The following is a 25330-nucleotide window of genomic DNA, read 5'->3' on the forward strand; positions in this document are numbered from 1 at the left end:
TGTTAAATTTGTGTGCACTCCTCTGCTCGAAATAGAAATATTTGAGCCCTTTGTTTTTATATGAGTAATTCCTGTTAAATCATGCACAGCTACAGTTAACAATTATAAGAGTAAAGACACAGTTTTAATTGTTTTAATTTGTAATTGCAGAACTCATTCACAAAACCTCTACTAAATATAACATCAACCTAGCCCATGCACAAAGCAGTAATTATTATTACACTTCAAAGTGCATCTACATTCATATTGTAGATTTATTTTAAAATGCTTCATACAGTAAATGTGTTGCTGTTTCGTAAGCAAAGGTCTTCACATTATTGCCAAAAGTTATTTTATTAGTGATAGCTTTTTCTCAAAGAGTGAGTATTTAACTTAAATACACTTTAGGTTACCTTAAATTAGTCTAAATGCAAATAACACTGTTAGTAGTTTGTATTTTGTGGCATACAACAATGCACATTCATAGTAATGCTATGTTGTAAAGATGCTATGGATGCTATGCTCTGTGCTCTGATAGTATTTTTTCAAATCTTTGTCATTCCTCTATCATAACATGGCCATCCAATCAGATGTGTCTGTTGTCCTTCAGACCAAACTAGATGTCCTTGCCGCACTCTGGGCACAGGATATCATCACGTTCAGTGAGGAAGCCGCGGCCAACCAGGGACACGGAGCACTTCTTACAGTTGAAGCAGTCGTTGTGCCACTGGCGCTCCTCAAAGGAAATGTACTTGCTGCCTCCAAGGCCTGAAAGTGAAGAACAAATCCAAGTCAAATCAATTGGAAAACATTTTAACAATCCTATTTAGATTAGGGGAGACCAATACATTGATAAAACGTGATTACCACTGATGGGGGTGGTGCAGGAGGCACACTTTTTGGCATAAAGGTTACAGAAGCAGTTGAGACAATAGGCAAAGTCATCTCTAGAGGTAAACCTCTGGCCAGACAGCTGCTGCTTGCAGCTGGTGCAGAGGAAGCAGTCCTTGTGCCAGGGCTGGTCACGATAGGTCACTCCGCCAGTGGTGATGGGCTAGTAATAATAAGAGTGTCATATTGTCACACTTTGTGATACATACACACGTTTTTCATTGAGTGAAGATGGATAATAAGTAAGCACTATTTTAAAAATCATATGCAATTGGGTGTCCTACCTTCTTGCAGTGTACACACTGCATGGCAAACTGCTTCTCATAGCAGGGCACACAGAAGTTATGGTTGTCCTTGGGGATGAAGCTCTTGGTGCCAATGGGCTGCTGGCATCTCTGGCAGGTGAAACAGGTCTCGTGCCAGCTGTTCCCCTTGTGTTCCATCTTCCTGGAGCCTTCAGATAAACATAAAAGGGAATGGAAGACGTTAGTAAAGCGACATAAAGACAATAGCAAATAGACTAAGAAAAACAAAAACTGTCAAAAACAATCTGGGTCTTGTTTGTGAGAAAACTTTTCATTTTGAATAATCAGTCCAATTTAGGTATAGAAGTACTAGGAATTTCTTAAATGTTTGGTCCATATTGTAGTTGTGTAGTATCAATCCAGAGGACTGTTTAGAGGACATACACGGAAGAATTGGGTTTAAGGACTGAAAACAGTTTCTATTTAAAATGTATTATCTGTAAAATTACAATGGCTCAGTTTACCACCAGAAACATGTCCCGACTGATTGCCTGCCCTAACATAAATACACTGACTCATTGTGCATGAAATGTAAGAGAGACATTAAGTAGCGTTAAGATTTAGGTCAACTGTATGTAAACCATTCAGATGCACTATTCTGATGCCAACTGTAGATAAAGTTTTTTTCATATCAAAACTTGGATTCCATCTGTTGCGTTGGCGACAGCTTAACTATTTGCTCTCTTTGTGGGTTTTTTATTTACCTGGCATGATGGTTTTCTTGCAATCATGGCACTTGGAGGAATACTCATTGGAGTAGCACTCAGTGCAGAGGAGCTTTTCATCCTTGGTGGAAAAGGGCTTGTCCACCAGCGAGCGCTTGCACTGGAAGCACATGAAACACTCCTCATGCCAGTGACGGTCCTTGTATGACAGGTCCTACAAGAACATCAGATTGACAGTTAGCCCGACCGACTAGTGTGTAAAATAGAGATGCACAGAAAGAGCACATTAGGGCTCAAATGTACAATGTATTTTGTGACATCTCTTACCCTGGTGTTGCAGCCAATGGGCTTCTTGCATTCCTCACAGGTGTTGGAGTACAGGCTCTCATAACATTTCACACAGTAGGGATTCTCCTCTCTCAAAACATACTTCTTCCCAAACAGGGACTCCTTGCAGTAGTGGCAGTCGTAGCGCTCAGTCATTTTGACCCAGAGTCGCTCACCTGAGAGAAAACAAGAGAGAGACACAAGGAGATACAGGAAGTGAAAGGAGAGAAAGTATACTCTGACTTTATATAAACACCAGTTGGAAGCTGAGGTAGACTCCCGCATCTTGGTAATTCTGCATATAAAAATCTTTGTCTGTATAACGTTTGCATCCTATCACCCAAATAACATTAAGCTTTGTAGACGAGGCTACTCAGTTCAAATACATATTTGCAGTGACACTGACACTCAGCAGAGTGCAATTAATTCTAAGCAATACATCTTTTCTAGGACACATTCAGTATGAAGATCCTTCACATAACAGTTTTCTTCCCATGTTGCAAATTCTCCCCTTTCATCTCTCTCCCTCCCAACCCTCAGCAGTCCTTTATTTTGTTCTTGTGTCAGAACTAGAAGGTGACAGATGAAGAAGATATAAATAACCCATATCAGTCCAGCTTAGAAACAGTCAACTTTTGCCCCGTTCGCATACCAACCCTCACCATGCCACTGTACACGGACCCATCTATCACCTCACGTCTAGCTGTCAGCACCAGATCACTGTATCCCTTGTCGTGTGTGTGTGTGTGTGTGTGTGTATATCGGTGTATAAGTGGGTTTGAATGGCATTCATAATAATGGCTACTCACAAGCTGCAGCTGTTTGTGGTCTGCCTGTTAAGCCCTCTGGTTATCCCACCTGCACCTAAATACCCAGTGTTACAAGGATAGGCTATATGTTTGAGTGCACAGTACATACAGTGTTTTACCAATATATATATATATATATATATATATATATATATATATATATATATATATATATATATATATATATATATATATATATATATATTTGTCACTCCCATGAATACTCTACTATTCATGAGACTATATGTGCAAGGCAAAGCTTTGACCATAACACAAGGCTAGATAAAAATGAAAAAAATACATTCACTCCTGACCATTCTTTTTATGTTCTGCTTTTCTTAAATTCTGGCATTCCTGTTTTTAATTGAACTGCTCTCTTTTGTTTTTATTCCCTTTGTCTTGCACTTTTATTGTGCTTGGACTGTCAAAGCTTCTGCCCCTTGATCTATTTGCGATCACTTTCTTTTCCCATCTCAGTTGTCCAACATGAGATCTGTGAGTGATTTTTTTGTAATATATTTTTTCTGGCTGAAGTTGAGACGTATAATTTGCTCTGAGTTTTTCCTCAACCCCTCCCACATTCCTTCATTGTCTATTGCTCCCACCATGACTCACCTAGCTTAGATAAGGATTTATGTGACTCCTAAAAATAAAAAAGGATAATCTCAACTGCCGCAAAAAAAATTCAGACAAGCAGCTGTTCCTTAGCTTCTGGGGCCTCTTTGATGCTGCCTATCTAGGAGTTTCTCACTGCAAATCGCTTGATGCCAAGCGATTACCCTTTGGATGGCAAATGTTTGACCAGTGTGCAGCCTGGTCGACCCCCAGAAAAGTTTCAGTGCTTCCCTTCAAAAACTAAACTCTGTGCATTACACTTTTTTCCATTCAAGAATTTAGTTGTTAGTCATTCATCTCATGAATTTGAGTGCCTTGCATTGAACAAGCGGATGAAGATGGATGGATGGATTGCATGGAACAAAAAAATCTTACAATCTACATCTCTTGATCACGGATATTTTAAATGTTATCTAACCATTTATAGAAATGCAAACCATAAACCAGTAACTTCTCTGAAAGTGGGACCTCTGAACAGCTTGCTTACATAAATGTTCTACTCTTCCAAAGCAACAATTCTAGAGGAATTCCTGGTCAATTAAATAAGTATGATAAAATAGACAATAATAATAGCCGTGTAAGGGGATAAAGGAATGGAATGTTAAATTGAATTAAGCTCTAAATAGAAAATGTTCCTCGGTAATCTTGAATTACAGTGAGGACTCTAACTAAGAGCAATATAAATAAAAGTTTGCAATTCAATCTGAATCCTTCAAACAACTGCAAAAGTGAAAGCCACTTCATATTTACAATATTTATGTAGTGATCTTTTTAAGGACCTATCAAATCCCTAGTTGTCTAAAGAATTACTGGGACTTTTTTGTGCAATTGATGTGACTAGAAGATTTTATACCATAATTCTGCCAGATCAAATGCTGTAAAGCCACAAAAAAGAGCCAAAGAACAGACCAGTTTGCCAAAATGGATCTCACAACCGTGTAGTAACAAAGAAGGAGCTGACACCTTTCCTACCACAGTTTTGCTAAAGGAAAGTGTAGGCTTGATGAGAATGAATGAAATAAGGGTGGAAAGCAACTCTGCTGACAGGGGTTTTGCATTTTTTTTGGAGAAAGATGATAAAATAATTTAATATATGATAACAAATTAATAATAAAATCATGTTGTCTGAGAAGGACAAGAGGACAGACAGTGTGGATACCAAAGAGGAGGTTAATTGGTGAAGGTACTGTGCAGGTGGAAAGAGGAAGAACATGAGAAGATGGGTGGGAAGGCAAACAGGAGGATGCCAGAGCACAGTGAGCAGCTGTGTCCCGGAGAAGGGAAGACATGGTGAATGAACCCAAGTGAAAGGAGGAAGGGGTGGAAAGATGGACGAGGGGTTGGATGGATAGTGGAGCAGTTGAACAGAGTTGGGTCTTACCTTCCTGTCTGAGGAGTGTGTGTCTGTGCGGAGTCTAGGGAAGACTGAGAGGAGGCTCTGAGTGAGCTGAAGTTTCTCCTGATTGTATTACTCCACCCATCAAGGACTAATTGAAAATGAGGGAGGGGCGAATGGGAGGGGGGGTTGCAAGGGGGCAGAGAATCTTTTTTAAGATGATCTATAAATACAGTGGCGCTTCACACAGATAACCCCAAGGCCCACTTTCACTTGCTCATTCAGTCACCAGCGAGACCGTGTGGCCTTTTAAGGTCACTCGGTTGTTCACTCTCCTGTGTTTCTCCCCACAACAGCCTTATCATATCGTATCACCCCCCCACCCGCAACCCCCACCTCCGGTCCCACTTCTTGGAGAAAACCATGTTCTCAACTTCTGTTTTCTTTAAATCTGACATATCTGTGGTTATCATTATCATAATATTGCACTCATACACGCACGCACACACACACACACACACACACACACACACAATTATGCACACTGTTACATAATGCCACATTTTTTCTATGGCCGGTTGATCCATGATGTAAAGGACGCCATGGGTCAAACGTCAAAGATTTTGTCCTGGGAGATTAATCCCTACTCATATGTCTCATCTGTCTTTACCTCCCTACATTTCTCCTCACAGGGGAATACACATTCAGACCCTAACCCTAACCGCCATCGTGTCAGGTACAGTATCCAGGCCTGGTAGTGACAGACAACCTCATGGTTTCTGAGAAAATTGTATCGCTATTTTCTGCAACCCTACACTCTCTTGTTCAGACTGCTACAGAACCTTCCATCAACCCCATGCTTGCCCTTTCTCTTTCTTTCTCTCTCTCTCTCTCTCTCTCTCTCCATCTCTCTCACTCTCTCGTTCTTTCTCTCTCTCTCTCTTTCTCTATCTCTCGCTCTTTCTCTGTGTGAAGCGGGTTTTCCTGACCTGGTGGTCCCTGGACACTCTCTAGCGTCACTAGATTAAAGTGCTCTATTTAAAGACCAAAGAGCCATAGTGACATTGGTGCTTCACAAAGTGTGTACGTGTGTGTTGCATCTATGTGCACGTGTATGTTCATATGTGTCTTATTGTGTATGAAAAGAGTTCTTTTTAATCACGGTCACAGCATGGGTACCAGTCGGCCTACCTATTTGGTCCAGACTGAAATATTTGAGATTTTGTACATATATTTTGTGCATATGGCGTTTTAATCCCCAGGGGATGAATGCTATTGATGATCCCCTGACGGGTTGACTTTTGTGATTTTGTCATCCAAAAAACTTAATACACACATTCATGTTCCCCTCAGTATAAAGTGTAAGAAGTTTGGTGGTCCATTAACTTTTCGTCTAACGCCATCATCAGGTTCGAATTTTAATTGTGAATAACACTTTGGTTTATGATCAAATAACTGCAAGACTAATAACATTCCCATCAGCCTCAGCTTTACTTTGTGTTTAGTGCTGATAAGTGCGTTAGTATGCTAACATGCTAAACTTAGATGATGAACGTGTTATTTTCACGGGCCTACTTACTAAACATCAGCATGTTAGCACGCTGTCATTAGCATTTTGCTCAAAGCACTGCTGTGTTGAGGTATAGCCTCACAGAGTCATTAGCATGGCTGTAAACTTTAAGTCTTAGGAGTAAAGGTTTTATATAAACAACAATGTATGTTTACTGCTGTTATGCAAGCTGCTCCATATGCCAACTGGTATTAAAATATCGTCAAATGTAACTTTTCAATTTCTGTTTAAGTGTGGATTATAGCTAATCAATTCAATGAATATCTTCCCATAGAGGTACAAAACAAGCAGCTGGAACACACACAAATCTGTGTAGTTTGGAGTACTCTGTTAAATTGAAGTCAGATGACAGGTAATAAGACAGAAGAAGATGTTGTGCTAGTACACAGGACAAGACTGGGAATAGATTTGAGTTGATTACTCTGCTCAACAAACATGGCATCTTTTCATTCATGCATGTAATGTGCTTAAATTAAAAAACTAGATGGATTTCCTTCATAAAACAAAACCACCAATATACATAACAAAATGTACAAATTAGACATATTACAGTAATACTTATGTACATAAGCAAGGCATGGAAAAGCAATCATTTCAGTTCACTTAATTTCAGGCATGTGGTCTAATTGTTAACTAAAGGTTAACAAGGATAGTCTTGATTGCCAGACATGCCTCCACAGCGCTGTGGAGTAAAGTCTGATCACACCACACATGCGTTCTGGGATAGGAAAAACAAACACTCTGGGTTGTTTGCATTTCTATAAACCAATCACAATTGTTCAAGCTCATCATCTAATCATCTAAGCTCTGGATGCTGCTATGGTGGCTCTGCAAAATAGTGTCGGGGAGGAACTTGTTTTGGTGGTACATTTCCAACCCGCAAAAGTAAACGATGCATAAAATGTTAAAGGAAGTTAACTTTTCACGCATCATAGTAGCATGAGCTGTTTAAATCAGCTGGAAGCATGGTTAAACATAATTTGCTTTTACCAGTGTATACAATATAAAATCTATTATTTGTGAATCTTTGCAATCATTCCCCACAAGAACCAACCAGGCCTGCCTTTTTGCACAATCCAAATTTCCTTTAAAACAGGACATTTTTAGCGCGTAGCTTTCTATATTGAAGTTTGTTGTTGTTTCCCAAAGCGAACGAAGTTTGATAACGGCAACAACAGAGAGCGAAGGTGAGGGACATCCAGCCCATGGCAATTATCCTCGAAATGTACTGTTTTATGCCCAACTGAAATATTTCCCAGGACTGCCCGGGCATTTCCTCAGCCTTGGCCCCAAGCCCTCAGTCGTTGCTTTCCGCCTGTATTCAGCTAGCACATAGTTATCCCTCCCCCACTCTGTACTCTGGATTGAGGCCTCCAACTCGCCTCCAACTCCACTGCTAGGGCCAGGGGATAAAGGTGCAGCTGTCTGGGCACTGCAAGGCTATCGTGCTGCTAAAGCCTGGTGCTTATTTCAGCTGCAAATACAGCCATGTGGAAAGGTCAAGCAAAGCAGACCCCATCATCACTAGTGAACCGTTAATCATTAATGCCACAGCAACCAATTGGACTGGAATTTCTCTGGGTAACCCAAGATCCAAAATGATCCTTGGAAGAACTGCCGTGCCGGTCAAACTGGTTGAAATGGATCCCAGCAACCGACTTTAAAGATTGTGTGGCGTCATAATGAAAGTCTCAAATGGGCAATTAGAACTGATGAAGAGGGACACAATAATATTGGGCTCCCACTGTGGGAATAGGGTATTAATACAGCTTAGCTAGTGTGACTACCACAGCCTTGATTTGATGCTGAAGACCCACACAGGATGACTTGCATTAAAGGAACATTTTACATTTTGGGAAATGTTCTTGTTCGCTTTCTTGCTGAGAATTAGCTGAGAAGACAGTTACCACTGTTACAGTTCACCAGCTGCTACCTGTAGCCTGAATGGTTCATTAAGGCTACAGTTAGTAGCTGGTTAGCTTAGCATAGCACAACAACTGAAAACTGGGAAACAGCTAGCCTGGCTATGTCCAATGGTAACAAAATCCATCAGGGTGTAGGAAAAGAGTTAAGTTTCCGCATCTGATTGCCAGCTACAGACTATCACCACTTCCATCCTAAACACAGGATATTTTATATTTATTGTGTATAATAATAAATTAGGCACGATAAGTTTTTTGGCCTCGAATTTAGCCTCACTACGCTTTAATTTGATGGTTCAACTTGCTACAACAATTGCATTATAGCATATTGAATAAGGATTTGCTTTAAAAAAAGAATTAATTTGCAAGGCATCATGAGGTATGGTCATGTGGTAGAGAGGAGAAAGGTATGCAGAATGATATATATATATATAAAATAAATAGAAATCCACTCAAATTTCATTGTAACAGAGATGTGTAGGATTACTTTTCTTGTGTTGCACACAAGATAACATTAAAAGTAATCTGTAACAAGAGGATTTGAAACGTGATCATGATTATTTTTCAAAAGATTTCAAACAAAAAAACAAAACTATGGAAAATATGTGTTTGCTCATTTTAAGATACTTTAGATGGGAAGATCCAATAACTAGTATTTGTTGTACGAGGTCCCTGCTCAGTAATTTATGCACACATTCATCGTTCCATGCATACCTGTGTATTCCTTAATACCTAATTAATTCCCAGCATGCATTAGGACAGACAGGACAGGCCAAACACAAATCCAGGAAAACAACAAACTGTTTAAAATATAAAGTAACAGCAATTAAACCCTTGCAATGGCCAAAAACATTTTTAAAGTTCAAATTTGTGAATCTGCAGACACCTGTGCACATCTCTCTTTTTAGCGTGATTGTTTTTTTGCTGGCGTTCAAATTTATGATGCTGATTAAAAGCCTCCTGTGCTTGTTTTAACTTTTTTTTTTTCGCTCACTGCCAAAGCAGTGATGTGGGTCTATATATGACATAGAAAATCTTCAGTCATTTAGCCTGGTGTTGTGTTCCCAGACCGCTTAATCCCTGCAGAGATTAGTGGAATGTTCCAAGCCCAGCAGTCACCAGACACTTTATTCAGACGCTAACTTTTCTCTTTGTTCTTTTTTCCTTGTACCAAAACAACCACAAACTGAGACCAACAGATACAGAATTATGATCTGCTTTCCTCTGGAATCATTTGGATGTTTCTGTGACATTGGAAAGCACACAATGTTTATTAAGCAGCAATCACGGGGAGTCTAAAAAAGTAGAGCAGAAAGGATCCTCATAAGTGTAAAACTATTTTAATCTTTGATGTTAATCTGTCCCCTTAGAAAACGTCTCTTAATAATCTGTGTCATTTTTACAATACAAGACTTCTATAGCCATCTATTTAATGGACTGGGTTGGAAAACATCAACATTTTGGGGATTTGTTCCTTTACTAAAGGTTAATCTCCCTCCTCTTCTGATGATGCCTAAGTACAAAATCCAACTAATCTAAATTTGTTTCAAGGAAAAGTCCCATGGTAATAACTTGTAAATTACTTCTAGTTGTTTTTCTCGTGGTCCCATTCACTAAAAGAGTGCTGCAGTCTCATCTGACCTCACTTATCAGGACAACAACTGAGCCCCTCTGTCTCTGGCTGCGTTAATCTTACTATCTCTGTATGTTATAAAGCGAGGGCAGCTGTCATGGTGGCACTCTGGCAGCTACCATCAAGCCCACATGTCCAAGAATACAGATCCCAAAGATCTGGGGTACTGGTGGTATGGTGGCAGCTGGGGGGAAACTGTCCAACTGTCCCAGCTTTGTCATGCTGTTAGGCTTTTATTATTTGGCTACTCTGATGGCCAAGGCATATAGGTTTGGTTAAAGAGATGTTTTGTTGTGTCAAAAAAGTAATCCGGATCCGGAACACTTGAGCTAAAAATTACAAATTAGTTTGCTGATTTGAATTATTACATTCAGGTTCAATTCAATTAAATTCAATTTTATTTATATAGCGCCAACTCACAACAACAGTTATCTCACGGCGCTTTTCACAAAAGAGCAGGTCTAGACCGTACTCTGTGATGTTATTACAGAAACCCAACATTTCCCACCAAGAGCAAGCACTAGACGACAGAGGCAAGGATAAACTTCCTTTTCAGAGGCAGAAACCTTGAGCAAAACCATGGCTAAGGGTGGGCGGTCATCTACCTCAACTTCAAGGGGATGAGAGAAAGAGACACACAGAGACAGAGACAGAGAAAGAGAGAGAGTGAGAGAGAGAAACAGACAGAGAGAGAGAGAGAGAGACATGGAGAATTGTAGCAGAGGGTGTTGAGCGGGAACATGGACGCAGCAGGTGACTCGAACCACAGATCCAGACTCCACAGCTCCAGAGCCAGAAACACCTGCAGGAAGTGATAGGAGGAGAGAGGAGAGGGGCAAGAGAGCACAAGACTACGTAGGCGAGAGAGCACAAGACTACCGGAAAGGGAAGGAGTCGAGTTAGTAACTTGCATTAATGGGATGAGGTTGGATACAGATAGAGAGGAGGAGGAGGAGAGAGGTGCTCGTTGCATCATGAGATGTCCCCCAGCAGTCTAACCCTAACTACAAGCTTTATCAAAGAGGAAAGTCTTAGGCATACTCCTTATGTGAGGACGGTGTCTGCCTCATGAACCCAAACTGGAACCTGGTTCCACAGGAGGGGAGCTTGATAGCTGAACGCTCTGGCTCCCATTCTACTTTTGGAGACTCTAGGAACCACAAGTAACCTTGCATTCTGGGAGCGCAGTACTCTGGTGGGGTAGTAAGTTACCATGAGCTCTTTAAGATAAGATGGTGCATGACCACAAAGAGCTTTGTAGGTGAGATAAAGGATTTTAAATTCTATTCTGGATTTTACGGGAAGCCAATGCAGAAAAGTTAAAACAGGAGAGATCTTTTTTTCCTGCTTCCTATCAGAACACGTGCTGCAGTATTCTGGATCAGCCAAAGAGTCTTTATGGACTTTTTTGAACAGCCTGATAATGAAGAATTGCAGTAATCCAGCCTAGAATTAACAAATGCATGGACTAGTTTTTCTGCATCATTTTTAGACAGGATGTTCCTGAATTTTGCAATATTATGTAGGTGAAAAAGGCGGTCCTCGAAATGTGCTTAATGTTAGAATTAAACAACATGATACAACAAGATAATTCTAAGATTCCTCACAGTGGTGCTGGAGACCAGGGTGTTGCCATCCAGAGTAACCATCTCTTCGGATAATGCACCACGGAGGTGCTTGGGCCCCAAAACAATAACAATAAAGTTCAACATTAGAAAAGTACAGGTCATCCAGGTTTGAACATCCTGAAGACACATTTATAGTTTAGCTAACTGATTAGATTAATCTGCCTTGATCGATATAGTTAAGTATCATCTACATAACAATGAAAGTTTATGGAGAGTTTCCTGATAAAATTGCCTAAAGGAAGCATATACAAAGTGAACAGGATTGGACTGAGCACAGATCCTTGTGACTAACTGACTAACTTTGGCGTGTATGGAGTATTCATTGTTAACCTCATTACAAACTGAGATCGATGTGATAAATGAGACTTAAACCAACTTAGAGCAGTTCCTTTAATGCCAATTAAATGTACCGGTCTCTGTAATAGGATATGTTGGTCAATGGTATCAAATGCAGCACTGAGATCTAATAACACCAGTACAGAGATAAGTCCTATGTCTGATGTAATTAAGAGGTCATTAGTAATTTGGGCTATGATGAACTCTAAATCCTGACTGAAAATCCTCAAATAAGCTGTTGCTATGCAGAAAGTCACACTTTTGGACATCGGTCCATATTTGGCCAAAACATCTGGATCGAGGTTGGGTTTTTTCAGAAGAGGTTCAATTACAGCTATAAGTTAAAGTACTGAGTTACATAGCCTGTGAATAAAGACAGATTGGTTATACCTAGTAGAGAAGTGTTGACTAAGGATATAACTTCTTTAAGTAGCCTAGTCGGGATGGGGTCTAAGAGGCCGGTTGATGGTTTACATGAAGAAATAATTGAATTAAATTGATAAAGACTGTGAAGTAAAGCAGTCTAAACATATATCTGGTTTTACAGCTGTTTCTAAGGTTCCTGAGTTTAGAGATAAGTTGGTGCAAGTTAAAGGCAGGTCTTGGAGAATTTTGTTTCTAATAGTTACAATTTTATCACTGAAGAAGCTCATATAGTCGTTACTACTGAGAGCTATGGGGATACTTGACTCAATAGAGCTGTGACCTTCCGTCAGCTTGGCTACAGTGCTGAAGAGAAACCTGGGGTTGTTCCTATTTTCCTCTATTAATGACGAGCATTACGCTGCTCTGGCATTAAGGAGGGCCTCCCTACAAGTTTTAAGACTGTCTTGCCAATTTAAATGAGAATTTTCCAGTTTAGTGGAATGCCAATTCTTCTTAAGTTTCCGCGGTATTTGCTTTAATTCGCAAGTTTCAGTGTTATACCATGGAGCCTACCATCTTTGTTTTTTTATGTTCTTTTTTAGAGGGGCAACAGAGTTGAGTGTCATTCGCAGCGAGCCTGCAACACTATCAACAAAATGATTGATGTGGGAGGGACTGAAATTACCACAGGAGTCCTCCGTTAACTTTGTGACTTGGTAATAAATTAAAAGCTGATTGAATCACATCCTTAAATTTATCTACAGCACTATCAGATACACATCTTGTATAGAACTTTTTGCCTAATGGCGTGTAGTTCAGCAGTAAAAACTCAAACAGTGGTCAGATTAAAGGGATTCTGTGGGAACACTATTAAATGTTCAATTTCAAAACCTTATACCAGAACAAGACACTGTTTTGTCTACTATGTCACTATGTTGTCAGTTTATTAGATACACCTCGTTTGGGAGGTGTATCTAATATTAAGATAAACATTCTAACTTCACAAACAAATGACAGATTGCATGGCTGTTTAAGGACTGCATTAGTTTAAACTTGGAAGTTATTTTGATCACATCTCTGAGTATTAAAAAATAAAAACATTCATCTTGAAGGAACTAGCTGTGCAGGAGTTGCAATTCAAAGTGGGAAGCATGCACATATAAAAGTCCACTATTACAATAACAATAAGATAGATAGATAGATAGATAGATAGATAGATAGATAGATAGATAGATAGATAGATAGATAGATAGATAGATAGATAGATAGATAGATAGATAGATAGATGTTTATTGATCCCAAAAAAAGGTAAAGTATGGTGTTACAGCAGCAAACATACATCAGTCATACAGCACAGAATATAAATATAAATGAAATACTAGGATACAATATACATACATACAATGTAGAGAGAAGGAATGTACAACATACAGGAATAAAAATATAAGAACAAATAAAGTTCAATAAAATTCAATAAAGTGGAAATCCAAAATATATGCAGTATATACAAAGCCAAAATCAGGTACATGTGTTCTTATGATTACTTCTTATTTGCAAATTGCAGTCTTGTGTTTACTGAAATTACTTTTTCCCACTGTAAGGTGTTTTGGAGATAGCATGTTTGATAACACAGCCACACCAAAAAGACACATATCTGCACATACACATTTTCTACAATCTATGTGATTCACATTTCACTGGGTCTGGAGGCCACAGAATAGTAAACATAGCACGGGAGCCACCGGTTCATCACTTATATCATCACTTCCAATCAGGTGGCCTTAAAGACGGGTGCCTTACTGCCAAAATAAACATCTATAGTTTCATCAGTGTTGTAACTATAGCTCTGCTGAGCTGCAGGGCTCTCAGCAGTCACTCAGTGGGATGACTTTGTATGGCTGGTTAGAATATGAGGGGCGTGGATCCAAAATGGAAGACTTCCTGGTTGTAGCAGTTGCAGATAAGGTGTTGACAAGTGTTACTAGGCCTTGATTAATAAGTCGAGCTCTCCTTGGGCTTAAGAGAGGAGGGTATGTATACAGACCATTCCGATCATTTTTGCACTTTTACAGCAGCTTTAAATCCTCTATACAGTGGTCACAGGCCATCAGATGTTTTGTAATTTAATGTTACAAGAAATTCAACCATGAAATCTAACAATACCAGCTCAGTGTTTGGTAGTGTAAACATGCACCTAAGCTCTTTCCAATTATCCTTGTGTCAGCTGTATAAATAATTTTTTTAAACGTGAACGTAATAAGCATGTGCTTCTATTTTTTCATATAGTTGCGTTCTAATCAAATGGATTTATAAGGTTATGAAAGTCATTGTCAATGCTGAATGAGAGTGGGGAGTTAGGTTGGTTTTTTTGAAGTTGTGCCACTGTAGTATGACCTTGTAGAGGTTGGTATGTGTGACACAAGTGATGATGGAGACAGTGTTTAGCTTCTCTGCTCTGCCCCCTTGTGGAAGGGCAGCTAGATCTTTTGTTTTTATTTGATAGGAGTTTGCTCACATTTAACTATAAATATAAACATTATTTTTCCCCTTGGGCCTGTCATTTTCAATTTTGCATCCCAACGTTTCAGATGAGTACCAAAAAACTTTTACACCCCTATCAGTGTGCATAAATAAAGATTGACGTGTGGGGGTGCTGTGGAACAAGGAAAAAGAGATGGAAGTTGCATCAGTTCACTGTCATAACTCTATTGGTAAAGGGATGAATATTGAATATGAGAAAAGTGTGAGTAAACTGTGAATTTATGTCTTCAAGAGCTGTAGTTTATGAGCTGAATCCAGTTTGTTTAGACTAATTTTACAGATGTGTAGAAGTTTTAATTAATAATATGTAAGTAGTTGTACATTTTCATTCCTAATATTTTTGAATATTTGTTCTTATATTCTATCCTTATGTAAAATGTTTTATATTATGTATATTCTGTATGTGTGCTGTTTGTCTGATATTTGTGCTCTGTTACATTACACTGTAATTTTCCATTTCTGGGATCAATACAAATCTATTTATCTATCTATCTGGTTGGAAAAAGGGCCAGCATAGTGACAGGAATGTAATGTAACTCTCTGGTTTACAGTCTACACACATCTTACTACTACTGTAAGATGTATTATTATCAAAAATACATTTCACAGTTAAGATGTATTCCTAATCTTTACTTCATGTTAACTTTTATAGCATTCAAAAACAGTGGAAACTGTATGGAAGAGGATTATGGCTACTGGTGAAAAATTTGAGTTCTGACTTTATTCTCAGAATTTTTCACCACTGGCCCTAATCCTCTTCCGTAGTAATGAGTCAACAATAACCCAAAGAGGTCTTTGAGAAGGCCCGTTTTCACTGAATTCACTATGATACAAAATAATTTTACAAATTATGAATTGTACAAAAATGGACATGAAAACTCATTACTCATTACATTACAAAACTGAAGTCCCATGGTCAAGATTCCACATCAGCAAAACAAAAGTGTATGTGGAAATGGCCACACTGAGGTCCATTTAGCAGGCTAACTTTAGCTACTAATACATTTCACAATGTAATATGAATACAATATGAATGTAATGTTGAACCTAGACGAATGTAAACCAGAGAATGTAAAGCAAATTTTCCATTGTCATCAGCCACTGGTTAAGGTTAGTCCCCCGGAGTTGGTCCCATTTCCTCTGGCGTTGTCCTGTACCAGTCCCGGCGTTGGTGACGTCACCAAAGGAACCGGTGATCAAGCTGACCGAAGACAGCCCGGTCTCACCGTAAATTAATTGATGTTCCTTCAAAATGAAAGTTTATTGACGCTTCAATAACTGTTGATTGGTAGCCTATCTAATAGTAATAAAAAAACAATTGCGTATATACGTTAAGCTTGCTTACAGTCATTGCAGCTATAGTGCAAGATTCTAAATAGGCTACTTCTTACTTTCTTTATGGAAAACAAAGAACAACAAAAGTTTTGTTGGTGAATTTACATTTATCTATATGGAACTTAACTGATTTTGTAAGCTTGTTTTTATATTTTCTGTTATGTTATTATAGCTTTAGAACCTTTTTGAATATTCATAAAATTAAGTTGAAGACTGCAGCATTGAAATTCTGTTTATACTTGAATGAATCTGCAATATGTATTGAATAGTATAATACATGATTATATAATGCAATTATACTATGTTGAAGCCTTTTTTATTGAAGTCTTTAATCTCATGTACTTTCAGTTGCTGGGTCTCATTTAATTGTTTTGGGGATTTGTTTTAATTTAGTTTTTTCTAGGTAGAGCTCTTTGTCACATGGTTTTAAAAGGGCCTATGTAGACACAGTTTAATATTACCATTAAAACTATTACTAATATACTAGTGTTACATTACTTACAGAAACTAGCATAGTTGGTAACTAGTTACTGTTTACATGAAAAAAACATGATTTTAGGCCTTAATAATATAATGCAGTATTATACTACTAATCTAATCAGTAGTTATAGAAAGTCTTTAAAATTGGCTCCACGTTAGGGAATGAATTGTAACATCAGAATCAGCTTTATTGGCCAACTATGCACATACAAGGAATTTGACTTTAACGTGACTTTTAACATTAAATCAAAATACAATATGTTAGTGATAACAAACGGAATAATATACTATTCAATAATACTATAACCGAAGAAGAAAGGAGCAATTTTGCACAATGTGTAGCCTACTTTTCCTTATGACACCTAAGGTACATTTAGCTGATAATACTTATGTACTTTTACTCGAATAACATTGTTAATTCAGGACTGGTAAATCACTCTTCTACCCAAATGCCATAGATGTACTTGTACTGTATCTCCATCCATTTCCAATTGCCGTTTATTTTGAAACCTGTGAGCGAAAGTGGATTGTACATCCGGTCTAGCTTGAAACGAGTGATTGAGGTGTAGGCGCCGAGCGAGGCAGTCAGCTTGCGACAGAAAAACAAACGAGGTTAGGTTGAGCAGTAGAGTCAGTCCATGTTTTAAAAGAATCTAAAAGAAACAGTTAAACCAAAGGACAGGTGGACTTAAACGTTATTTGTGTCGGTTATACGCGGGCTCAGCTACTTATTGTTTGGTTCTCATTTTGGCGGAGTGTGTCACCGTTTGCCCATTCTCACTGGAGTGAGCACTAAGGTAAGCTTGTAACCGCAAATCAACTGTGTAAGTTGGTGCAGTTTGACCGGCTACTTTGGCCGCTCAAGCGCTATTTAAACGTCTGTTTTAGTTTTATTTTAACACGGAAATTAAAATCGCAAACAATCGTAAAAGTTGGGATAAAAACGGTAGCTTACTCGACTCACTTTCTAGATGTGACGCTTGGTCTTTGTCCACTCAGTCATTGTGTTGGAACCGCGGGTTGCCTTGCATTTGTTTCGATTAAGCAACACACCCTGAATGCCTTAATTGTTCAATTTTTCCACTAAAACAGGTAGTTAACATGTATTCATTTACCCATTTTGTAGGTTCATATTTACACTGGGTCACTTCTTGAAAGGCCTGTAAACGCGAGCTACTGTTTTTTTCTTTTATAGATATCTCTGTTCTCAAAGACATCTGTTTTGTTTGAATTATTTTTCTAAATTCTTTATTTACATATTTTAAAAACACAACAGAGCATGTGTTCATCAATAGAGTGCATGGCGTGTCAGAGCTTATTGTTTAAAACGCAATAGCTACACAATGAACCACATTTGCCATAACACCATAGATTGGCGACTGTTGCCACATGCCGAGCTTGTCAGTGTTTCTAGTGGCTCTTCATGGTAACTACACCATGTAGCCTTCCCATCAATCCCAATAGATGATGGGAGGCATTGTCTTTCATGATTATCCATACATTGATATACTTTTTTTTTCTCAAAGACGAGGAGAAATGTCTTTTTATCTGACGTTTGCAGTGGCTGTGTAATGATTCAGGTTGCTTTAAGGTACAGGCAGCAGTTTTGGGTTGAGAGACACTTTTATGGCACACCTATTGTGCAGACACACCTTCTGTTAAGGGCACCATGGCAACGCATAGGACAAGGTTCACTCAGCAATGACAGGTATGTGGAAGGCAAGTGCAATAGTGGACTGTTAGGCCGGTAATACAGTAACTTCCTATCTTGCATCACAAGTTAAGAAGTCTTGAGGGCTAACGTAATTGAAATGCTTTGCACATTTCAGTATTTTTAAACCAGACTAAAACTAGAAGGGTTACTACTCACTGGATAAGAGGAAATAAAAAAAGCTAGATGTTTTTTTTTTTCTTTTTCCGGTAGTGGTGGAAAGTACATTTACTCAATTACTGTACTTGAGTACAATTTCAAAGCTATTTTTTACTTTGAGTATTTCTATTTGTTGCTAGTTTATACTCCACTACATTTCAGAGGGAAATATTGTACTTTTTACTTGACTACATTTATCTGAAAGCTTAAGTTATGATTTTACATACAAGTACACATTTGAATGCAAGACTTCAACTTGTAACCAAGTTTTTTTTTTTACAGATAGTTATTGCTACTTTTACTAAAGTAAAATGTAGAAGCACTTCCTACACTCAGTGCGTTGACAAGCAGTTTAAAAAAATGATTATATTCAGGTTAAGTGGACACCCCGATTCCTTAAAGTGGTTTAAATCAGAGTTTTCATAAAAATTAATACGGAGCTGAAATTGTCTTCGGAGCAAGTTGTGACTGTAGAGTCATACGGAGAGAAACAGTGTCTCCCCTGTGCTTTCAGACCAAGGTGGGCAATCTGTAGGAGGAAAAGTTAACCCTCTCCTTGATTTCATGTTGTTTTTGGGAGAAGGAGAACCAGGAAACAAGTCGGGGGACATGCAACGCTACCAAGCCACGGCCAAGCAACGTGAGTGGCCGCGACCTGTAGTTACATTTTTAGAGAGGTGCACGTCAGGCTACGGCGGTCCGGGTTAGACGCCGAGGGGTCTGCAAGAGTACACCATTGATTCTTCGCAGAACCATAAAACAACATTTATTTAAGGTATTCGCCAGGAGGTGAGGCCAGACATGGCCCTTTAAGTTTAATGTAAGTAGTACAAAAGCACTTCTCTTCACTTGTTGCTGTACGTCAGAATAGGTGCGTTTACACGCAGTTTAAAAAAAACTATTAAATTTGGGTAAAGTCAGTTTGTCCAACTCCATGTAAACACCTTATCCCGGTTAAAAATGAGTTCTCATAACCCAGTTAACAGACATAAAGAAGTCCTTCAGTAACCAGAGTATAACTGCATGTAATCGGAATCGTGTTAAGTGTCTGCGCATGCCCGTAGGTTTAACTGCCTCTCCTCTCCCCAGAAATAATCCATCAGCGCCGTGACCGCTGAGATAACAACATACCATACTATACCATACAACATACCATGCTGTGACCGTTGATATAACAACATACCATACTACTTCTGTAGGTAAAGCTTAATGGAAACCCCTTTCGTTTGCTGAAAGTTGTAAGAATTAAGGAATCATTGTTTAAATGTTGCTGTCTTGGCTACATACAAACAATTCTAACTGTTAATTCAAGCTAAAATGATTAATCGTTTCTTCAAGTAAAGACACAATCTCTGGTACCTGCTTTTCCAGTGTGAGCTGTTTTTCTCTCTTAAACATCTTTCAAAATTTAATATTTGGTGGTTTTGGACTGTGGGTTGGACAAATTAAGGTATTTTTAAATAGTGCCTTGGGCTTTAGGAGACATTTTACAGACCAAATGGTTAGACTGAGAATACATTTGACAGATTAACTAATAATAGTAAGACTCTTTAGTTGCAACATTTCAAGTTAATGTGTAATAATCAGTACACAGCTCACCAAGATGTAACCTTCATAGTATGAATTAAAGGCTACCCGCTCTCCCTTTTCCAAATGAGATGGTTTAAAATCAGTTTGAAACAATGAGGAAAGCCTAGTGCGGAAATGCGTCTGTTTTCTTCTGCTGCTGTGCACCATTAAAAGCATTACATTATTAGTTGCAAGTGCCGATGGCTTGATTTGCTAATTTTGTAATTTTCGGGTTGGGACCCATTATACTCAAGACATTTGAGTTGAGCAAGCCAGTTCTTTTGTCAAAATACACCCTCCCTTAGCCCCACGGAGACATAAAGGAGTGATGCATTCAGGCGACCGTCATCAATTAAATTACATTGAAGTCAAAGTGTATTAAATACCAGCATGTGTTTAATACCAGCAATAAACTCAGTCAAGTTTACTGTAGGAGTTAACCCGCTTTGAATGTTATCACTCCATTGAATTACAGAATGATAACACATGGTTATCAGCCACATAGATATGGGTTAGAAGGGGCCTGCTACCTACTAGAAGGTTCAGAAGGCTGTTATCTATTCACTGGGTAATCGTTTTCGTTAAGGTGTTCTGGACTCCTTCAGGTGTCACTTTCTAATGCTATTGGAGCCCTGTTGTTAATTCAAACAAAATGAACGTTACTTGGTTTTTCATAATAGAAAATTGACAATCAACAATCGAGGTTTTGATTGAATTCCCTACAGCAAACTGTTAATGCTTGACTTTCATTACATAGGCTGCACCTTACAGTGCCATTTTCATTGGTTTGGGTTTGTAAGTATTTTAGTAGTGACTGATGAACACATGGCAATAGATTTCAGGTAAATAAAATGTATACTTGTGATATTTCCCATTTCCCCAAGTTGATGTGTTGTCATGCGTGAAAGCCGTGTCTAATAAAACAGTTTGGTCTCAAAATACAGATTTTTAAGGAGGCCAAAAATTTATTGGGACACACATCTATAACTTATTTTACCAATTTGATTCACATGTATGAACAGGTAAACAAGGTGATATTGAAGGCTAGGTTTGGTGTTACTTGTAGAAGCTAAGTATAATAATCTCTATATGTTATTTCTTTCAGTTTTTTGGTTTTGGTTGATTTGCTTTTGACTGACATCGTTTGAAGCGGAATTTCTTCTCTTTAATTTGTTGGCTTCTCAAGTCAAACACTAAACACACAAACTAGTCATTAGAGTGACATCTTTACAGATGACATAACAAGCCAAATCCTCTTTCTTCTTTATGTGATTGCACAGTTATGAGCTGAGACTGATTACTGTGCTCATCTCTCTCTCCGAGAGAGATTCTTAATGGGCTTCAATGTCCTTACACACTCTAAGTGATTAAATGTCAAACAGGTCCTACACCGTGTTTTGTTAATCTATTGTTTTGAGTAGGAGTTGGTGGGAAAAGTCATTATTAACAACAAAATATTTTATGAAATGTCATAACTTTACATGACTCTACAGAGCCCTCTGCCCTTGACTTAAGCGAACATTTGCTCTCTTTTCCCTTTTGACATCGTCCGACTATGCGTCCCTGCGCATAGCGCCACCCAAGACCATTGTGATTGGTTGAAAGAAATACCAATAAACCAGAGCACTTTTTCCTATTATCCAGGAATGTTGCTGGTGCTAGCCAGACTTTCCTCTGCAGCGCTGTGGAGGTAGGTCTGCCAATGTGAAACTACTGAAACAGTGTCAGGTGGTCATCAGAGTTGATCATCACAGTTTATCAGAGTCCAGAGGAGACTGACAGTAGTAGTTTTCATAGTGAGTGAAAATGTGATGTGAGATGCACATTGCAAAATGTTTTATGTATCTGGAATTGTTCATTAGCTCTCCGTGATGTCTTTAAAGCTGAACGGACTCACAGTATATAATGTTAGAGGATACTAACATTATATCCCCCCCTCCGCTGCTGAAAAACATTCTTTAAAAATATAATTGGTAGTTAAAAAAATTGTTACCAATTTCAAGACTAGGTAAAAACATAGGTCTTTTTAATTAAATTTTCGCGCTATGAGTAAAAGGAAGTTATTTCATGATTCTTATGGAGTTTCTCTTGAAAAATGAACTATAAATGTATGTCACTTTAAAACACTTATTCACAGCTGGGTGTTTTAGACACATTAAAAGTTTTTTTATGTTAACAATGTATTGTCTGCCCACCTCAGGAAATCCTGCTCTCTTTAGGAGAGAAGAAGGAATTAGTAAGTGCAGGCACAGATGGGCAGTCAGGAGACATACAGCGATACTCACAGAGAGCATCGTGTTGTTAGTGAGATAAAGGTCACCCTATTGTCATTGTAATCATCTGTAATCTGGGGAATGGGTGGCCATTAAACTGACAGAACGTTTATGACAAGGGACCCCCTTTCTATGACCCATGATCTAGGAAGACAAAAGATTGTTTTTGCTACTATTAAGCAGAAGGCACACAATGGTCTTTAAACAGTATGTCCTTTTAAAAGAAAATAAATGTTTTTGGGTTTTAAATATATAATTTCCTGGTATTGTTAAAAATGTCCTTCCCACCACTTTGCTGCAGCGCAATAAGGTATTTAATTGTTATGATGTTTAGCAGCATATCTCCAGGAATGGCAATCTCGCTCAGCATGCAGTTTTGAACAGATTCTCATGGTGAGGGGGATTTTGGCGATTTCCCCCTACTTTTCACCATTATTCTTTGAAATATCGCAACATCTACGTGATTGTTTAGCACAACATTTTGTACAAACATTTGCAGTTCCCACATGTTACATCTGGTAACTTTGGTGATCCTTTGTCTTTTTTGTTAGTGCCATCATAAGATTATGTGACTTTTGAGTGAAATACTTAACAAATATTTAATGGATTGTCATGAAATGTGGTTAATACAATCATCTTCCCCTGACAATACTGTGACTTGTTGACTATATTACACTAGATTGCTTGGAGATGCCACAATCGTTATGCTATTTTTTCACAAAAATGCCTGCTACAGAGCCAGAACATGAGATACAAGGTAATGGAGCCTTTTATACATTGTTGTTTCTTTAGAAATAAACAATGAACAACTAAAGTTTTAAATGCTTCAGATGTAAAGTCATTCGCTGTCAAAGTGACACCAATATGAATGGCAGTCAATGGAATGCTAACAGCGGGTGAGTGCTTGGTAGCATTAAAATGGCGCCATATGAGCTACGTTTTGTGGACAATCGCTTACCCCCTTTGGTTGTATGAATTGTAAACTCATCGTCTAACATTTCATCTAGCACGATCATCAAGCCTAAATATGAATTTGCCCAATACATTTGTTCATGCAAGACCAATGACAATCAGCTGTACTTTCTGTTTGTGTTACCATGCTTACATGCTAAAGTAAGGTGGTGACAATGGCAACCATTACCTGCTTTACATGACCATGTAAACATTTTCATTGTGAGCCTTTTGGCATGCTGATGTAAGCCTTTATCTTAAAGAACCACTGTGTCTAAATATAGCCTCTCAGAGCTGTTACTGAGACTTTGAGTCTTGTTTACATCTGTTCTAAAAACACATTATCCAACTATGAGTGGATGCCTCTTTTGTCTGTAATTCATACTTTAGATTTTCCCTGTTTTTTTTTTTTTTTGCTTTGTATCGGTACTTTAGAGTTTCAGTTGTCTCCCTTGAGTGCTCTCTTCTTGTTCCTTCAGTTTGTCCAGTCTCTCCTCCCTGTCCTTGGTCTCTGTCATCACCTATGTCCTCCGCCACCCGGCTTGAGTTCCTAATTCATGCCCAACAACTGAACTAACAGGCTGTTGGCTCCAGTGCCCTTGTATCACCGCTGGGCACTGGGCCTAATCTTTCTCTGAGCCACTGAGGGGGACGGGGGACGGGGGACGGGACAGGACGTAGTACAGTGGTACAATATCTCAGCCTTACACTCTGGAGGGGTAACACGTCGATGATTATAAAAGTTAATGAAAACAGATTCCTGCAAAGGACTATGAATATATAATGCTGGTAATGTTTCTTTATTAATGTATCATACAATAGATGAGATTTGGGGAGCGGGGGACTGTAAACCTCCTGAGGTTGTCAGGGAGATTACTGCGGTGATTTTAATTTTGATTCCTCCTCCCTTAACAAAGAAACGTGACCATACATTTATAAACAGGCTGCAAAACTTTAAATCATAATCAAGAAGCCACAGCTCCCCCACACTTCCCTTCAGTGTGTATGGGGTTTGTATTACATGGCAGAAAATTGGTACTTTAGGCTATGAAGAGAGACAGAGTGACACTTCATAGCAGGAGAGTGTAAACTTTGGACAAAAGTTCAGGACATTAGGTTCCACACCACAAACAAACGCACACAAGTAAAAATGCGAGAGTTAAAATGATATACTGAGTAATCGAAGAAAATTAGATATAAACTGAAAGTGAATCAACACTTATGGCTATCGTTTCATTTTCCAAACAAAAACAGCAAAAATAGGACGACACTAGCTTCTCGAATGCAAAGATTTGGAAGCATTTTGGATATGACAAATTACTTTCTAAAGGATCAGAGCCAATGCTGCACTCAACACTCAAACCTGACCTGTTTGAGTAGGTCAGTCAGTGTTAGATCACTATTGGTGCCTCCCTGGAAAATTATTGTCAGATGGCTAAAAAAAATTAATGGTTGGTTGCATCCCACAAAAATAGTAGTAGGCCTAATCAGAGTATTATATTATTGCTTGCCATCCATCCTTTGGGTCATGACCCAGCCTTCATGACCATAGGTGAAGGTAGGAATGAACACTGGTCAATAGATTGATAGTTTTGCCTTCTGGCTCAGCTCCGTGCGATAAATGGAATGTAATACTACACCCACTGCTCCGATTCTCCGACCAATCTCCCGCTCCATTGTCCCCTCACTTGCGAACAAGACCCCAAGGTATTTATGCTCCTTCACTTGGTGTAAGGACTCATTCCCTACCTGAAGAAGGCACTCCATCGGTTTCCTGCTGAGAACCATGGCCTCAGATTTAGAGGTGCTGATCCTCATCCCAGCCGCTTCACACACTCTGCTGCGAACCGATCCAGTGAGTGCTGAAGGTCACAGGCCGAAGATGCCATCAGGACCACATCATCTACATAAAACCAGCAATGCGACCCT

The 25330-nt window shown here is 38.8% G+C and overlaps 2 protein-coding genes across 2 annotated transcripts in view; one reads left to right on the forward strand and one right to left on the reverse strand.

Annotated features, from left to right (window-relative positions):
* Positions 1 to 117: 117 nt before the first annotated feature.
* fhl2a (four and a half LIM domains 2a) lies at positions 118 to 5086 on the reverse strand. The gene is made up of 6 exons (XM_034886352.1): positions 4973 to 5086; positions 2168 to 2343; positions 1880 to 2054; positions 1155 to 1324; positions 847 to 1033; positions 118 to 747 (listed from the first exon to the last, which is right to left on the reverse strand). The coding sequence occupies exons 2-6, from the start codon at positions 2321 to 2323 to the stop codon at positions 596 to 598; spliced, it is 840 nt and encodes a 279-aa protein (XP_034742243.1). The 5' UTR covers positions 2324 to 2343; positions 4973 to 5086; the 3' UTR covers positions 118 to 595.
* A 12187-nt stretch (positions 5087 to 17273) lies between these two features.
* Positions 17274 to 25330, forward strand: part of nck2a (NCK adaptor protein 2a) — a 35192-nt gene continuing 27135 nt past the window's right edge. Inside the window, exon 1 of the mRNA XM_034886330.1 lies at positions 17274 to 17535. The gene's annotated coding sequence lies outside the window, so the exon portion shown is untranslated. The remainder of the gene's footprint in view (positions 17536 to 25330) is intronic.

Source organism: Etheostoma cragini, chromosome 11 (assembly GCF_013103735.1).
Source record: "Etheostoma cragini isolate CJK2018 chromosome 11, CSU_Ecrag_1.0, whole genome shotgun sequence".
NCBI classification, from domain to species: domain Eukaryota; kingdom Metazoa; phylum Chordata; class Actinopteri; order Perciformes; family Percidae; genus Etheostoma; species Etheostoma cragini.

Bases quoted from the DNA above. Each gene is read 5' to 3' on its own strand.
- fhl2a (XM_034886352.1), bottom strand. From the start codon at position 2,323: ATGACTGAGCGCTACGACTGCCACTACTGCAAGGAGTCCCTGTTTGGG. The intron at 2,055-2,167 runs GTAAGAGATGTC...ATGTTCTTGTAG, and splicing joins CCATTGGCTGCAACACCAGG to GACCTGTCATACAAGGACCG. The intron at 748-846 runs GTAATCACGTTT...CTTCACTTTCAG, and splicing joins CTGCACCACCCCCATCAGTG to GCCTTGGAGGCAGCAAGTAC.